The following is a 17,071-nucleotide window of genomic DNA, read 5'->3' on the forward strand; positions in this document are numbered from 1 at the left end:
AAGGCAGTATTTCCCTAGTATTGCCGCATCTTTTCTATCCTGCTGCTGTTCTTGCCACCCTGCTGAGATAATAAAAAAAGTCATTTCTTAATGACTGTATAAACTATGCAATGCTTTTATCTTGAAAAACAAGCATATTCCCAATCCCACAGTGTCAGAATTCACCCTCCTTTGTATTTTTCATACACCTCATGAAATCAGCTAGGCAGCAGCAGAAACAACACTAAAATCCCTCTTTGGCCTAGAGTCCATTGGCCCCACTGTACAGCTTGCCTAGAAATGCTACATGTAAATGCCATATATTTACATGTAAACCTGTTTATTTCACAGCATATAATTTCAGAACATAGCATTTTGCAGCACACAAGCTGCAAGCCCATCCTCACCAGCCACGCAAGTATAGTTAAAAAACATTAGTTCAACTACTTGTCAAGGAATGAGAAGTGGAGCAAAGCTCAGAGCCCCAGCTCAGTTCCCAGGCTCTGCTTTGGTCATCTGGCAAGTTTTCAGTCGGGATCGCAGCCTGCCTGTCACAGCAGACTGATGTTTCACAGCTTCTAGCAACGTTCTGCATGGCTAAAGACAAGAACCTGCGACCATCACTGAGTGTGGCTATTTTACTTATGTACCAGCAGCAATTTCAGTGGCGTAAAAAGCTCAGCTACAGTGACACACCGGAAGGCTATCGGAATACCTTAAAACCTAAAGAACTCTTATAGGCTGCAGAAAGAGGCTCCCTATGGAAGTAAAGAATATTTTTCTTTCAGCTGCATACTTACCTGTCCTTCAAAAGTCTAATGTCATCCCCCTACTGATACACATACCCAAGGAGAAATGGAGGAATACCTAAAAGAACCAAGGGGACTGGATGGCTTTTGGGACTGGTCATAACACATAGCATCAAAAACTACCTGTTACCAAAAATCATGACTACCTGATGCTTGCTGAAGAATCGTGACATATTTCCTAATGGACAATGGCAGCTGGCTGTGGGGATGGCACTCAGTTTCAAAACTGAGTCTCCAAGGCTCATTTTGACCAGCAGACACCTTCACGGGTCAACTGGCACAGAAAAGCTTTCCTGTGGTAAATGCAACCCAGCAATTACACGGCTGTAAATCCAGCACTTTCCTTTTTCTCTAGAGAAAAGGATCAAGATAATGAAGAGGAGAGAAAGAACAGGAATAACCTTATTCTTCAGGGAGATAAACAATTGAAAGGAAATAAAACAGCTGTAATAAACAGTGAATAAAGAAGAATTAGTCCCTGCATCTGTGTAACAAAAGTTGTATCCAAGTGCATATCGATATAGGGTACAACCAAATTATTTGGAAAAGGTCATGCCAATCCATAGAAGGGATGTTAAGCCATCTTGTCCCAAAATGGAGCACTGCCCATAGTAATAAATGGAGAAAAGGGAGGCGAGTCAGAAGAGGCAGTATGGTACACAGCTGCTCCAGGCAGTCCTGGCACTAAGCTTCACAGGGAAAGTGAAGAGGACAGATAGAACACAGAAAAACAGAGCACCACTATTATAAGGGCTGGGTAAATCACAGTCCCCCTTCAGCAAGAGTTGGAGTACGCACTATTAGGAATGTTTGTTGGGGTTTTTTTCCAGAGCAGAAACACCTCCAAAGTGTCAGTGTTACTTACACTGTGGAGTGAGTGATGAGATCAAAGAATCAGCAATAGCCAGCATTGAGAAAGCTTAAAAATAGACTGAAAGAGAGGAAGCAGAGGAAGAGGCTTACGTTTTTTATAGCTTCCTACTTGGTAGAAGAATATATTTTTATCTCACCCTTTAAGCACTAGAAGTATGATAGATACTGAAGGATTTTAAACCACAGTATCTTAATTTTGAACCATCTTCCATTTGGCTCACTGCCTTGAGTGACATTTGAAATAAAACAGGGAGCAAAAAAGTTTCCGCACAAAGAAATATTTCACTTAAGACACCATATCTCATAGCAAGATTTTAGCACTTCACATTGCCCCAAACTTGGAGAGAAGTTTGCAGAAAGCTCTGTAGCACTGTCAACAGCTGCCTGATCACTGTTGGCAAAAGCAACAACCACCACAATTATTTAGTTTAGCCTCTCTGGTTTTATTCTACTTACAATATATCACATCTTCTTTCAGGAGCCTCTGCTTTGATGTGAAGTATTCTCTGTTCCCCCCCCTTGCAACACACACACACCCTCCCTTGACTATCTCTCCTGAAAGGCTGTTTAGACTCCACAATCAACTCTACCTTGCCACTTCTAGGCTGTGTAAGAGGGCAGATACCTGCAGCTGTGGAAAGGAGAGCACATCTGAAAAGCCTGCAAGGATATTGTGATTCTGATCTTAGACTGCTTTGCTGAATGAGGAAAAAAAAAAAACAATTGTTATGCAAGCTTCATATGAATAATGATCAGATCCCTGGCTTTGGGACTGTTTTAGAAGCTACCTGAAATATATGGTGGCCTGGGGCAAGGGGCATGAAGGGTGTGATTGGAATCTCACAGTCTCTCTTCCCTCTCTCCCCAACATCACACACACATTCCCTTTCACTCCTCTCCTTCCAGCTCTGGTCTCTTCAAGGTAAAGACTCTATAAATTCCCCCATATCTTCAAGGAATACGGCCTATAAGTGGGGGGTGGAGACAGCAGCAAACTTCCCAGATCAATGGCCATTTGAAATTCAGACATATGGCTGAAGCCCTACAGCTGCATGTGTTAATTACCACACGTGTCCCCTGTAAAGCAGTCTGTTAAACACAAAAAGAAAACAGAAGAGAAAAAAGCTGTTCCAAGGGATTAAGTAAATAGTCTAAATTTTTGACCCTGGTCCCCCAGACACATGCCTATGTATAAGAACACAAGCTCCCTTCCTTTCTGACACCTGCATGCTGAGGAAGCACAAGACCCCTTCCATCTCTAGCCATGTGCACTGAACCTATCTCAAAGTGTACTTTCCCCCTTCCAGCTCCCCCTTCCCCCTGCCCAGCCTCTTCTCTCACCGGCCCCTCTCCCTTTCTCCTTTAGAGGACTAATTCCTGGCTGACAACCAGACTAGTCTTGGGCTTACAATACGCCTTTTCATTTCCTCGCAGGCAAAGAGAATGGATACCTCGCTGCTACGTCTGTATTGCATGTGTGCAAATGAGGGAAAGGGGAAAAAACCTAACTATTTTTTTCACTGCTTGTTTCTGCAGGTTTCCCCCCTCCAGAATCATCAAGCATAGAGGTTCAGAGCTTTAGTGAGCACAACTCTGCTCTCTAACTATATTGCCCTGCTAGTTTAACCACAAGATCTGAATTTAGTCTAAAAGACTTTTTGTATAAGATTATGAAACTGAAGGAATAGTTTTTCTACATGAGGGATGGAATGGAGAAGAATGGAGGGAGGCAGAGAGGCAGGGTAACCAAGTTGTGCTGGAAGGACCTCCAAAGAATCTAACGTGCTTCAGAAGGAAATCTGTACGTATGGAACAAAGCACATCTCAAAAGTGTACACAGGGTACAACTGACACCATATTCTCAAAATTAAAATATTTTTATTTTAAGAGGAGGAAGGTCATTCCTCAAAGTTACAGACTGCCATACACCTACAGATTGACTGTTCAAAATGAGCCCAAGACAACTGATCTTAAGAACCATCATCATTTAAAGGTGTATTTGTGAGTAGCTGAACAGTCAAGATGAAACCTGTCAAGTTCTGACGCTTGAGAATTGCTTTGCTGCAGCACCTAAAGGTCCCATCAGAATCTGAGTACCAAGCTGAGCACAATGACATGTAATAAAAGACACGGACACAGCCCAGAGAAATTCAGTCTGTCAGGAGGCCTTCTCCCATCCCTACCCTTTGTCAAAGGCAAAGCATTTTGCAATACATCTCCCTTGCTGTCAACATAAAACAAAAACCCAGATGAGCACATAGAGGGAAGCTATTATTCCAGCTAGAGCTGTTCTAAAGAAGCTTTAATTCCCATAGGTGCCATCTCAGGAACTTGAAAAAACTTTGTGGTTGGCCTCTCCAGCCTCCCCCTACCTTATTTACAAGCACACATGCTCTGCATGCGTTCAAGCTTTCCTATCACAATTTCATTGTTTCTCTCTTACAGAGAAACCTTGACAGAACTCATGGAGCAAAGGAGTTGAAAGGAAAGTACTTCCAGTCCCTCAACCAAACCCCTGCACCCACAACAAAATACGTTTCCTGGTGCATTACATTGATTTGAAAGAAAACAACACTTAATGTTCAGATGCCTAGATTCTTCTGCAGGATGCAAATACTCAAACAAAATAGGGTCATGTTAGGCTGGTACAAGAAAACAACTTCTAGCTTCATTTATCTGCAAACCCAGCAATTTTTCCAATTTATCCTCAGGTTTATTTTTAAGAAACAGCTACAGAAGACAGGAAGTCTAGGACTATTAATTTCAAAGTTATAATGATGCTGTTTTAAAGTATCTAGAGAAATACATAGCGTAATAGTATAACATCTTGGCATGCTGATCCAGACACTCAAAGCGCATAGGAAGAATTTTTTTAACAACTCTTTAAAAAAGAAAAGGTGTTGAGGCCACATAGCTACAAAGCATTTAAACGACAAAAACAACCCACAGACCCCAGAACTATTCCATTTCTCTGCAAGCTGTAATTGGTCAGACACCAGAAATCCCTGTATAGCACATAAACAGTTAATAATACCTTAACAGATGTTGCTTAATCAATTGTTAGTCTGCTTATTAGATCTACTCACCAGGCTGCTCAATACTATGACTTAATCATTTAAAAACCTTTACAGCTGTCCTTAAGACATTACAGACATGAGTAGTCTGTAGATTGCTATAATAACACTTGTAAACTACAATTTTATTAAGTCATATTATATAGACTAACCTACCGATTAGAACTGTTGCTTTATAGATGAAAGCAGAATTCTTGCATTATATCAACCAAAATATACTTTAAAGCAGAATTTGCCTTCTGCTTAAACTTGCCAATGAAACTTTCTTCAGCCTCAAATTTGATACATATGTTCTGAGGCCCACAAAAAAAATGCCTTGATGAAAACTAAACAATTTCAGACAAGTCAGTGATGTGGGGACCCAAAAGGATTGTTTTTAAATTCTACTGTTTATGTAGCAAATTTGAGGTTGAATTTTTCTTCTAGACCTTAATATTTTGAAAATCGGTTTGATTTATGAGATATATCTAAGTGTTTCTTAGAACGTTGCTCTACGCTGGAAGAGTGATCCAGTATACACAGTATTGTGAAATTACATTCCTTTGTTCTCACAAAAATTGATCACAACTCCCAGTTAAAAGCTGGGTTCTCTCTATCTTATAAAATCTGTAATATTGACAAACTACAGTCTACCATACCTGTGAAATTCACTTGCTTTCTACAATTACATTTAACTGGAATTTAATAAACAATTTTGTAGATTATGTAGAGCATAGGGATAGCAATGGGAACCAGACAGAATTCTGAATACCTACAAACTGGCAAACCTACTGATTAAAGTAATGGTACTTTTTACAGAACTATTTTTATAATAGAGAAGGAAACTTCAATTCCACTGCTGAGTTTGTTCGGAAATACAAATATGAGCTAACCAAAATCTTATGTGCTACAAATTCCATCTACAGAATTTTTTATTCACAGCCCACTCAGGCCTTTGCAGGACAGTGTTTTTGTTGCATTAATCTCTCCCAGTTACTTCTCAGTCACCTGAGTTTTTATCCCAGTTTCATGAAAAGCAGCACACATTCACATTTCTCCCAGAGATTATTTCCTGCCCCCTGTTAAATTTTATCAGGGGGATTGCGAAACTGTCACCATCAGTGCAGGATAGGACAAATCAAGCTTTTGCACATCCAGATGACTTGGAACACTCACGTAGCGCACACAGCAAGTCTGCTGCTTTCAGGAAGCAGACTTATTATATACACATAGCACAGTCTGACTTTCCACATAGTTACACTACACATGCAGCGCTGTCCAGATGCATCAAACTGTATGTGCACACTTTGTGTACACATGTATATTTTACCCAGAAAAGACCTGACAGGAACATGTCACGTAATATTCCTGGACCAGGGCTGACAAATAGTTCAGAAAGCAATTTTCCCTTGAAAATTCTCCTTCATCCAGACTTATGACCTAGTGTATTATTGATTTAAAAATAAATACATAACATAAGGGATCCAGAAGAATTGTTTGGGTAGCACTGCAGACTTAGTACCTGATAATGTTCTGCAATAAATTCATCATAAGATGGTGTCCAACAGCTGGAACCATCATGTGACTTCATACTGCCCCAGTCAACTTGTATTTCTTTCACCTTACTGATGAAGGCCATGCAATATTTCTCCATCTTTCCTGTATCCTTCACAAGGTGCTAAAGACATCACAGAGCATTTTCTCAGTATTTATGAGGTTGGAGAGGCAGGAATAATTGGGCACTTGAAACTTGGTTTGTGTAATAGCACAGCTCTGTTTCAGATTTGATAGTACCCGGTTGAATCCAGAGAGAACTGGAAAAGGTAAAGACCAAAGTCCCAGTCTCAGGTTTTGGTCACATCTCAACTTGACGTTTTTGTCAAGATATTATCTGTCCTTTGAGACGTACTAACCACTGTGGAGGCAGCATGCTCCCTGCCCTGTAAGTAGACAGCAGGTGAATTAGTGCCAGCTGCACCTGACTTCTTACCACCAGCAGACAAAGCTTCCAGGTCTCCATGTACAAACGGTTCCATTTATTTACATCAGCACAAGCCGTCCTCCACTTGGGTTTGCCTGAGGAGAGCGTTCACCCTTTACTGCTCAGTCTAATTACTGACTCAGACTAATGGCTCATTACTGATTCAAATTGCTCAGTCTACTGGCTGCACAACTAGGCCATTAACATTTTCTAGAGGTAAGACTCTTGGAATCCAGCAGGAAAAGAGCCACAGAATGGGCCAACTTGCCCACAGTTGCAGTGGAGAATTTCCCTGCAACAAAGCCTGCCTTGAAGCCCATTTTTCGCAGTTAAATCCACAAAAAGGAACCCAATTCTAGATGTTTAATTGACAGGAGTTTTAAGTTGTTCATCTTAGGCTTCTCAAATTGCTTCAGTGTTTTCTTGTAGCCTGCAAACTCATTGGGCAAAGCTTTTCACAACTCCATACAAGAGACATGTCTACATGCAAGATAGCAAGTGTAAAATGAGCTCGAGCCAGGCTTTGCCTTCTGTAGGGCCATCAGAGCTTATGTTTCACCAACACCACTGTACCTGCCCCAGGTTCAGGGAATTGCTGATGCTATTGCCACCTTTTGCAATAGGCAAACAAAGCAAGTCAAAACAGGCCTGGAATTTTATGCACTGGAAGAGACTTTATGAAAGAAAAAGGGAGTTCATACCACTCAAGACTCTTCATGACTGACACTGACAGTTTATCCAGCCCATATTTACCCTATACTTGCATCATCTTTTAATCCCAGGTTATAAAACCAAGCCTTGTTTCCCATTTCCTTCATTCAGTTGATTTAAAAATGGTATCAACACCTCTCACACAGTGTCCAGAACAGTTAACCACCACTAACAAACCCAAACCAGTATCCCCACTTAGATTTTTTTTTTTTTTCCCCTCTTCACTCATGTCCAGACTCTCCACTTTTAATTCACTCAGTTTCCAGTTTTAAGAAGGAAGACCAAGTGACTTTATGGAGATAAACAATGACATGGCTGCTTTTTACATCCCTGTCTCCTGACCAGCCTACTTTTTAAAACCTGCTTGGTGACTGCAAAAGACACTACTCATGGCTGCAATATGCCAAATCTGTAGCTTTGAGCTCCTAAAGCTCCAGCATTCCTCAGATAAAGAAGATAAAGTTTTGTTTTGTTTCGTGTTTGCTTGTTTTGTTTCAACGTGTGGCACAATTTCCCTTTGGCTGGAAAGGAACGTTCTGCATTCTTTAGGCAGGGAAGAAATCCAGTCGTGTTGGCTCCAAGGATGCCTTTCACTGCTTCTTAAAACATTAACAACCTCCCAGTGGGAGAAAGGGGGGAGATCCAGCCCTCTAGGGGACGGCGTGCACCTTCCAAGTCTCTCAGGCCTTTCAAACTAAGCAGCAACTGGAGTAAATTTGTGCAAGAAGCTCCTTATGAAAAAGGATTGTACAATGAACAAGCCAGAATAAGGAACAGACAGCAACAGAAGTCTGCAGGTTCTGGATATCCTAAGCCCACCCAAGAATAACTGCATTCCCTGACAAAGGTCCTGGAAACTTGTTCTTCACTTGCAGGCTGAATTCAGCATAGAAAGAACAGTGGTAAGTGTCTGAGCTGCCAAGTCCACACACTGAGCGTGTCCTGGAGAACCTGGGTTTCCGTTCCATCTCATACGAACATGTCTCCATCTCCCCAGGCCCAGATCTGCTCTGCCTTCCAGCAACAGAACACTTCTCAGACCCAGAACAAATCAATACGTCCTATTTTAAAGTTTTACATTTGGTGCCAATTTAATTTGATTTAAATTACCTTACAGGGCAAATTGTATGACTAACTGGCATTGCATCATACAGCAATAGCAGCAATGTAAATATGGGCAACCAGAGCACGGGATTTAAAAATAAAAAGGATTTTTTGCCAGCACTCTTGCCTGTTCTCCACAGAAAGCTCCACAGAGCCACTTCTGGAACTACATGCCAAGCCACGTGACCATAAAGCCATTTCATTTTCTTTTCATCAGTAGTGAGAGAGCCTGTGAGTGGAATCGCATGTTACCTCACATCTTCTGGTGACTCCATCATAGCTATTTACCCCCAGAAATTAGAGCTAAACAGGATGGAAAAGAGGCCAAAACATTTGGAGAAAGAGAATTATTACCAATAACCAGCCTTCTTCTTCTTCCAACATTAATCTGTCTCTTTTAAAGGAGAGCTAATATGCTAGTAAAGTCTTCATTTATTACCCAACAGCTTAAGCCTACCCATCTGCACTGTTTCTAAGGCAGAGCAGCCTCCATCCAAAAAACTATTTTGCCCTGAAGACTTGAAAGGCACCAGCATCACACAAAGTTTATTAGCTCCACATTTTACATTCCTGTATGAACGGGACAAAAGAAATCACTTTTGAGAGTCTTAGCTATTCCTTTTCCTTCTGAGAGCACCTATTCTGTACCAGATAATGCTCCTTGACTCAGAGACCCTCATCCACGGATGGAGACAGGAGTCTGCTGTGCAGTAGGAAAAGCCCCAAAACTCCAGAGTCAGATGGCAGTTGCCCAAAGTGATGTCAGAAGTTTCCAAGATGTACCTCTACAACAGAAAGGTCATCACTGACCCAGTTCCTGCTGGCCCCCTCCTCATCCTGCCCTTTTTGTCTTCTTGCAAAGGGCAATCTTTGCAGAAAGAGTCTGAACACTTAGCTAGAATGGATGGTTATATGCATGCTGGCTAGCCACCAGTCTTCAGAGAAGCCAGACCTCCAGCGACCACCTTGCTTCAAAGAAGCCAGGCTGTTCTTGGTTCCAACTTCCTTATAACAGGACCGGATACTGGAATTTTGAACCAAAGTAACTTGTCAGGAAAAAACACTGCTAAGAAAGCCAAATTCATTTTTAGATTAGGCATTCATCACTAACCAAAAAAGTAATGCTAAGTCCATCAAATTTTAAACCAAATTATTCCAGCTTCTAAAAGCTTTCTTGATTTTAAAAGACCTATTTAATAATTGCTCACAAGTATTTTTCTAACGTGATGGAGAAAGGCCAAAGTGGCTTGTGCAAGGGCTTCCAACAGAAATTAACAGATTCAGAATTGGAGGGGACACAAAATTTACATGACTGCTTGAAGCATGCTGGCCCAAAGGGAAACATTTTCCTTTTCTTGACAGCTACTGCACAGGATGTTTCTGCAGCCACGTGACCAAGCGTACCATTCTTGAAACAGGATGTCACAGGCAGCACCAAGGAGAATCAATTTATATTACAAATTTTAGATTAATTCATTCCATTTCAAGTTCTCTTTTTTTTTTGCGTGTTCCAACCTCTGAATTAATAAAGGAAGTGAAGTGGGAACAACAAGTTCAGATGTCTTCCCCTTTTGCTTCTGTTTCTTATGAAATCCAACGTCAGCTGCTTCCAATTCTAGAAGAACACACCAGGACTACTCAGGTAGGAAGCCTACAAACAACCCCCACTCAAAAAATAATGCAGATTTCAAAAGCTACTTGATTTGCTTGTACTTCAGGCTAGACTAGCAATGATTGCATTAATGGAATGATAACAATGCGTTCAGGTGCCAATTATACATTAACACATAATTACAGGTTTACAGAGACATATCCTTACCTAAAATAAGAAGCAGGCTTCAGCATTCATTCTTAACTAAGTAGTTTTCCTTGCATCTTTCTTCTCCCTACCTTTTCCTAAGCTACTATACACAACCAATAGATGCTCAAAATGCATCACTGCTCTGAACACAGCAATCTGTAATTCCTGTTAAGTGTCTTCATGATTGACAGTCCCAGCATGGAAGATGTTCTTCAAATTAAAGTGTTGGCATCAAGGTAGGCATTATCCTGCATTTTGAAGTGTCAGGAATAATTGGTTTAGAGAGTTAGCAGTAAAAATCCTGCTTCAGATATCAAAACAGGAACTTCTCCCAGTAAACAGCCTTCATCCTCACCAGCAGGAGTGAGGATGCATTCAGCACTGTTTTCCTGTAGTAAGGAGACAAACTCAAAAGTTGACTCTGAATAGGGGGTAGCAGGGGGCAGGGATTGAAAAGCAGGGTGTGGAGAAGGCCTACAGACAAACTTGACTGCTCCTCAACATATACTTCAGTGGTAACCCCTCCCAAGACTATTTCAATGAATGCAAATCAGAGGACACAGAGAAGGGCTATGAATACACGCAGGAGAAGAAAGACACATCTCTAGTGCCCAGCTCAGAAAAGGCAAGGACTGAAGAAAGGAGTGTAAAGAAGAAGGAGGACCAATGCCTAATGCACAAGAGAGTGAGGTTTCCAAGCACAGTTAGCGTTTAATCCAGTGCTGCTCCAGATGGCCAGAGGGTTTTATGCTCTGTTAAAAAAAACCCACCTTTCAATGCATATAAAGCCACAACCGTGACATTGGCACTCCTGACTCCAAGTGTACTAGTCATACTGATAGCCTTCCAAATCTCTAGTCATTTTACTGGGAAATGCTCAGTAGTTTACTTCAAGGTGAACAAGCAAAGGTTATTCTGTGCCAGCCACCCCTTTGGGAAGCTCTGTTTTCATGTACCACACCTCAGCTGACAAGCACAGAGCAGAGTGCACCATTTTCTGCTCCACAGGGTGGTGCACCAACAGACCGTCACCTTATTCCTCCTACTGAAGGGGGAGGTCTAAAGGCACGTAAGTCTCCCGCACACCGAACTGGTTAGGAACCCAGGTTCTGAGTTATCTCAAGGGACTTGGCTGGGCAGCTGCTATTACAAAACAAGTTGCTGAAGCACAGGACTCCACTCACCTTTCCTTCCTGAATTACCCTGGCTTGATGGTTTATCAGTTACGGAACCTAAAGGGGAGGGGGGGGAAAAAAAAAAAAAAAGAAAAAAGACATCTATTTAGATGCTGCATGATCACACAGAACATGTAACGTCACGTTAATACAGTCAATATCTCAACCCACAAAGCGTCTGTTTTACTTGCCAACAGCTCAGTTTAGGATTCAGAGAGCCTGTGGCTTCAACCAACTGGGATAGCATAAGAAAGTTTTGTGTTAAGATGTTAAATAAGGATGAGGGTAAACAAGAAATATTTAGTAGCTGGATCCAGTGATTTGAAAGAGCTCAACAGAGCAGTGTGCTAGTAAGAAACCTGGAATAAATCCAAGGGCAAGAAGGAAAGATCAATAAGAGTCACTTCTTTCATTTGCAAATGTCAGGAAGAACAAATCAAAAACAGGTGGGGAGAGTGTGCAGGGAATGCAAGGGGCAGTATTCTAAAGGAAAGGGATTAAGTGGGACAATTTGCAGAAAATGGATTTCAACCAACCCCTGAACATCCCCAGCTGTTTGAAAAGGGACACTGAATAAGATCCAGCATGTACTTGAATAGAACACATCTTGGGTTTTTTAATAAAACTTAGATCTTCAGATAATATATATGATTCTACACTTGTTTCTGCAGTTTGCTTTAGTGCTTCATCACACAGTTTTCCACTAAAACTTGAACTGATAATAAAAGCTTTTTAAACAAATCCATTACCAAAGTGTATAAAAATCTATAACACAATTTTTTTCTTTTTTTTTTTAATTTCTTTTTTTTTTTTTTCGGAATAGCTTTATTCCCAGGAAACTGATTGTTCCATGCACCATTACTAAACAGTTCCAGTGATTACTGATACTTCAGGAAACATGGATTAAAACTCAGCTCCAAAGGAGGCAGCTCTGACAGGCCCAAGAGTCTGGTCAAGACAAACTCTAAACGTAAACTCTATTGCCCAGGCACTTTCACTTGCAGAACAGTTCATCTCAGATCTACTGCTGAATTACAAGTAGGAAGCACATACCCAATATTAGTCTTCATAGGCCTAACATCTGTGTGTCCTACAATACACCATGACTTTACTTTCCTGGTAACACAATTTTATAAACAGCTCAAGACTAAATGAACAGATCAGCAAAACTCTAAAACATGCCCTACCAAAACCATATGCTGGGAATGGTGGAAGAAAGTAATATTCTAAGGTTTAAGGCAAATTACTGTAGCATTTCACCTTACACTAAAACAGAATATTAATCTTATTTTCTTTCCGTGTACCTGTGAAACACCAAGCATTCCCTCAAGCTACATTGGTTCCCAGACAGTTCTCCCACTCATCCCAGTTCAAGCTACTAGTTCCCAGACAGTTCTCCCACTCAACTCAAACCCTCATGCAAGTCACTATGTTTGCTTATTACCACAAAATACCCTACAGCCAAGAGGACACTGAACAAGGTGAGAAGGATTTAAAAAAAAAAAAAAAAACCCAAAGGTTTAACTGCTGTCATGCTCCCATCTAAAGGGCTGCAAGGTGTGAGAGGCAAAATACATTGAACACTCATGGGGTGCAGACTGCAGAGCATGAAGCCAGAGGCAGCAGCAGTGCCTACATGGCATCACTGAACACATTAGAAACACACACCTATCACACCTATGCTTGTTGCCTTTTCTTCTTTTTTTTTGGGGGGGGGGGGGGGGGGGGCGGAATGAGGGGAGCAGCACAATTCTAGTGTTGCCCCTGAATTCTCCCAAACAGCACGGAACAGCTTCCCACCCCTCCCTGTGCCTAGCATGCTGCTGCCACAGCAGCTCTGTTCACCACAGCTCACAAAGCTAGACTGTACACTACTGATCAGGGCCACATGAAAATGTAGAGCCCAACCTCATCCCATTTGAGCCATGGGCTGCCATATTGAATGGTGGGGATGAAAAACAAACAGCATCACTCTGTAGTACAGAAAGCAATGGATTTGGGCCCAGTAAACCATAGGGCGACAGAGCAGTGTCAGGTTGAGTGCTCAGAAGCACATCACTTAATAAACCCATGAGTAACAGCCTGGCTCTGGACCTCCCTCTTGTGAGCTGTGGTGCAAGGCCAGTGCTGTCCAGCACCGTGACACAAACACGGGGATGCTGGAACTGAGCAATATGATCAGAAGACCCAAATCCATTATAACAGCAGGACCCCAGATTTGGGGGCTAGTAGTCAACAACTACCAGTTTCTCACACAGAACCACCTTACCAAACTTTTAACTGAAGTCACTCTGATGGCAAAGTGACTCCATGGCCCACTAAATACAGCCTGAGAACCACTTCTTTAAAATACAGCTCATGGAAAAATATTATCCCATCTGTTACAGGAATCTCTAGTTTTGGTGTACACAGCAACACTGCGACTCCTGCCTTGGCTACCACAGGCTGTTACCTTAGTGGTCCTTCTCAGGGAGCCTTGCAGGAGTGTCTGTACCCTAACTGCAGGGTGGACATGCCACAGTCCAAGCTCCCTTGCAGCTTCCAAATACCAGCAAGCACACAGGGAGATATAAGCACAACTGCAGTGTTAAATCGGGTAAACTGGCCAAGTCACCTGAAAAGATTAAGCACTCTCAACAGGACGCATTCTCCCCAACCCCCTTCGGTTATCAAATTAGTATTTGTTGAAGTGACTCCCACAGTACCTGAACATACAGGAGTTTTGTTCTGTACAGAAGAGCCGCTAATAGGCTTGCCATCAGGTGTCACACACCAGCAGTATCCAGTGTAGGTATGGCACTGCACCTGTTTAATAAAACAAAGAGCAGGCATTTCATTTCTCACTATCACCCACCACTTCTATTATAATCCAGCATCTTAGTGGAAGTCCCAACCCAGACACATCACAAACACATGCTTCAGAGTAAGGAAGTCACACAGAAGACTATCTTTGATATTGTTATCTTTTCTTTCTCCCCTCACCTCCCTCCTCAAAGAAAGGTTGTTTCTCCTACTCCAACTCCTTTAGCTGCAATTTAGGACGCAAAAGAAGTTACAAGTAGTCAGCTGAGAACACTTCTGTTTGGGGATGCAGCAGTTGTGTCTCAGCTCATTCCACCCTCTGCTAAATCCCATTTACCATTAAATAGTTGTCCCACTGCATCCCAGCTGGGATGTGGAAAGGCCACCCTGGCCCAATCCCACAGCTGCTGCTTGAGAACAGCATCTGTGGGTGTTTCAAGAGCATTTTGTTCAGTAAACATGGCTGGAAAAATGCAACACAGACTAGTTATGTCAACAAACTTTCTCCAGATAGATGTAAGGTCTCTCCTGTTACTATGTCAACCTAGGCAGTAGAAGCAAGATCCATCATGCTTGCTCTTCATGTATTGACAAGGACTTAAGAACATTTGATGAAGGCTCTAATAAGCCAAAAGATACACAGCATAAGATTCATCTTGCTTAACTTTAAAGCTCTACTTCCGAACTGAACATCTAGAGTTGCTCAGTTCCTTCCTTCACCAAGGAAGGACACCAGAATGACTAGTTCAGATGTGGACCTCTAAAGTGAGAACAGATAAATCCCCATCGAGCAGACTGGTCTTAGTAACATCTATGCAGGTATTTGTTCAGTGGCACTATCGTTTCATCCAGCTTAACGAATCTAATTACAGCTTTTGCCTCAGTTTTCAGCGTGGTCAGCATTTGGATGAAATTCGGGATGCCTTTGACTTCCCTTGAGACAAAAGTAAATGATCATCATACATGCATCTGTGTAAATACTAACAGGTTCCAAAATCCTTTCTAGCAAACACACTTTCAGTTGTGGCTCAGTGTGCACATTAGTACTTCCAGCATCTTGAAATGGTATAGAAATGACTACACTACTATAAGCTAGAGATGACTCCTTCAACACATTTCTGAAAAAAAAGCCATGAAATGAGATCACTTCAGAAACTGCCTTTTTATTTTCCTTGTGAATTGAATTCTGTCCATTCTCTCTTTTTCCAAAAAAGTTCATTGAAGCTGATTTCCCATTCCAGTCCTCTCCACACAGAAGAGTGATGGGGTGTTTGTGCTGTTTCCTTCATTAGGGATCCTTCAGAGCTAAACCAGTCATTCCCCCTTGCTGACAGCTGGCTTCGATTCCCTAAGGTAGCAGAGTTTGTTCACAGACTTAATGACAGTCTTTTTAAAAGGCTGTGAGTATCACATAAAACATGATCTAAGAGCCATTATAACACCGTACCACGTGTTTATCTTGGGTTTTACTAAAGTGCAAATCAATCATTTTGCCTCAAGCAAATTCACTTTTAGCAGCCAAAATCAACAATAATCTCATGTGCCCACGTTACTAAAGTCACTGTCACTGCTATCTGCACACTTTCATTTTTATTCTCTCAATATATCACAAAATTGATTGCAAATTACTCAAAAGTACTATGAATACAGTTAGCAATAATCAAGTTGCAAAACATTTCTTACTGCTCAATCTAATGAATTGTACATTCAAAACAAGTGTGATGGAACCGCTTGGGTTTCTGTGTTTAATGTTTATCTTTGCTGATCACACACACATTATTGCATCCCCAACAGCACAAGAAGCTGTCTTTAGATCTGAGCATTAATTGTAAAAATATTACCAGAGATGAAGCCAAATTCCAGGATAGGGTCTTGAATTCTTAGGGCAAGACCATTCCATGTTACAAAGAAAAAATCCAGTGTACCCAGCATTTAAAAAATTCAAGTGTTAGTGACTTTATAGTCCTTCAGCCAAGCCAGAAAATAACAAAGTACATGGCAGAGGAGTCCAAAAAATGTATTGACATAAATTTAGGATAGATGCATTAACTAAGAGCATGTTATACAACTCATCTCAATGGAGAGCTACCAGTTACATACACTCATTTATGCAAGACAAGCACATTACATCCATAAAAGCAAAGCAATTTCATAAATAACTAAGCTAAGGAATGCTGGTCTTCCTTGGACTAGTATCCCATGACCCTCTCTTCCCTCTGCCACCATTAAAAAAACAAACAAACAAAAAAAAAACAACCCCAAAACCCCCCTCAGATTGACAGCACTTTCACAACAACCACATGTTCTACTGCAGCACCAAAGGACTTCCCTGTTACAGATAATAGCAGCAATTATATCTCAGCCCTTATTCTAAAGGCCAGACAACTACTAATGAAGAATGGACACTTCAGAAACCTCAAAAATCACTGCAGTTGGCTTTCTTGAATGTCTTCATGTTGAGAGGTGCTACATTTCACCATGATACCTGACCAGGTCTCAGCATATTTAGGTGTCATAACAACAGTGGCGTACAGCCTAGAGTTTGCTGCTTAAAGGCTGGGGAAAAAAAAAAAAACTGGTATACTTTTCATCAGTTACATAGCACTGGTATGGCATTGAAAAAATTTAAAGGCAATAGCTGATCCAGTACCATTTCTAAACACTGTATGTAAACGCAAACTCTATAAAGTGTCAACTATTCCAGAGCATCTTAAGTAAGGAATCTTGAAAATTCAGGTTTTTCCTTTACATTTTTCCAATGAGTTTCCAATGATCATAGGTTT

General features: G+C 41.3%; 1 protein-coding gene across 6 annotated transcripts in view; it reads right to left on the reverse strand.

The window, feature by feature from the left end:
- The window catches only part of SMOC1 (SPARC related modular calcium binding 1), a 139,121-nt gene that overhangs the window by 61,960 nt on the left and 60,090 nt on the right, over nt 1-17,071 (reverse strand). For all 6 annotated transcript variants that reach the window (XM_052782337.1, XM_052782340.1, XM_052782339.1 and 3 more), the window contains exons 4-5: nt 14,192-14,291; nt 11,496-11,543 (exon numbers count right to left, since the gene is read on the reverse strand). In XM_052782337.1, the coding sequence (XP_052638297.1) occupies nt 11,496-11,543; nt 14,192-14,291 (148 nt within the window). The remainder of the gene's footprint in view (nt 1-11,495; nt 11,544-14,191; nt 14,292-17,071) is intronic.

Source organism: Harpia harpyja, chromosome 3, assembly GCF_026419915.1.
Source record: "Harpia harpyja isolate bHarHar1 chromosome 3, bHarHar1 primary haplotype, whole genome shotgun sequence".
Lineage (NCBI taxonomy): Eukaryota > Metazoa > Chordata > Aves > Accipitriformes > Accipitridae > Harpia > Harpia harpyja.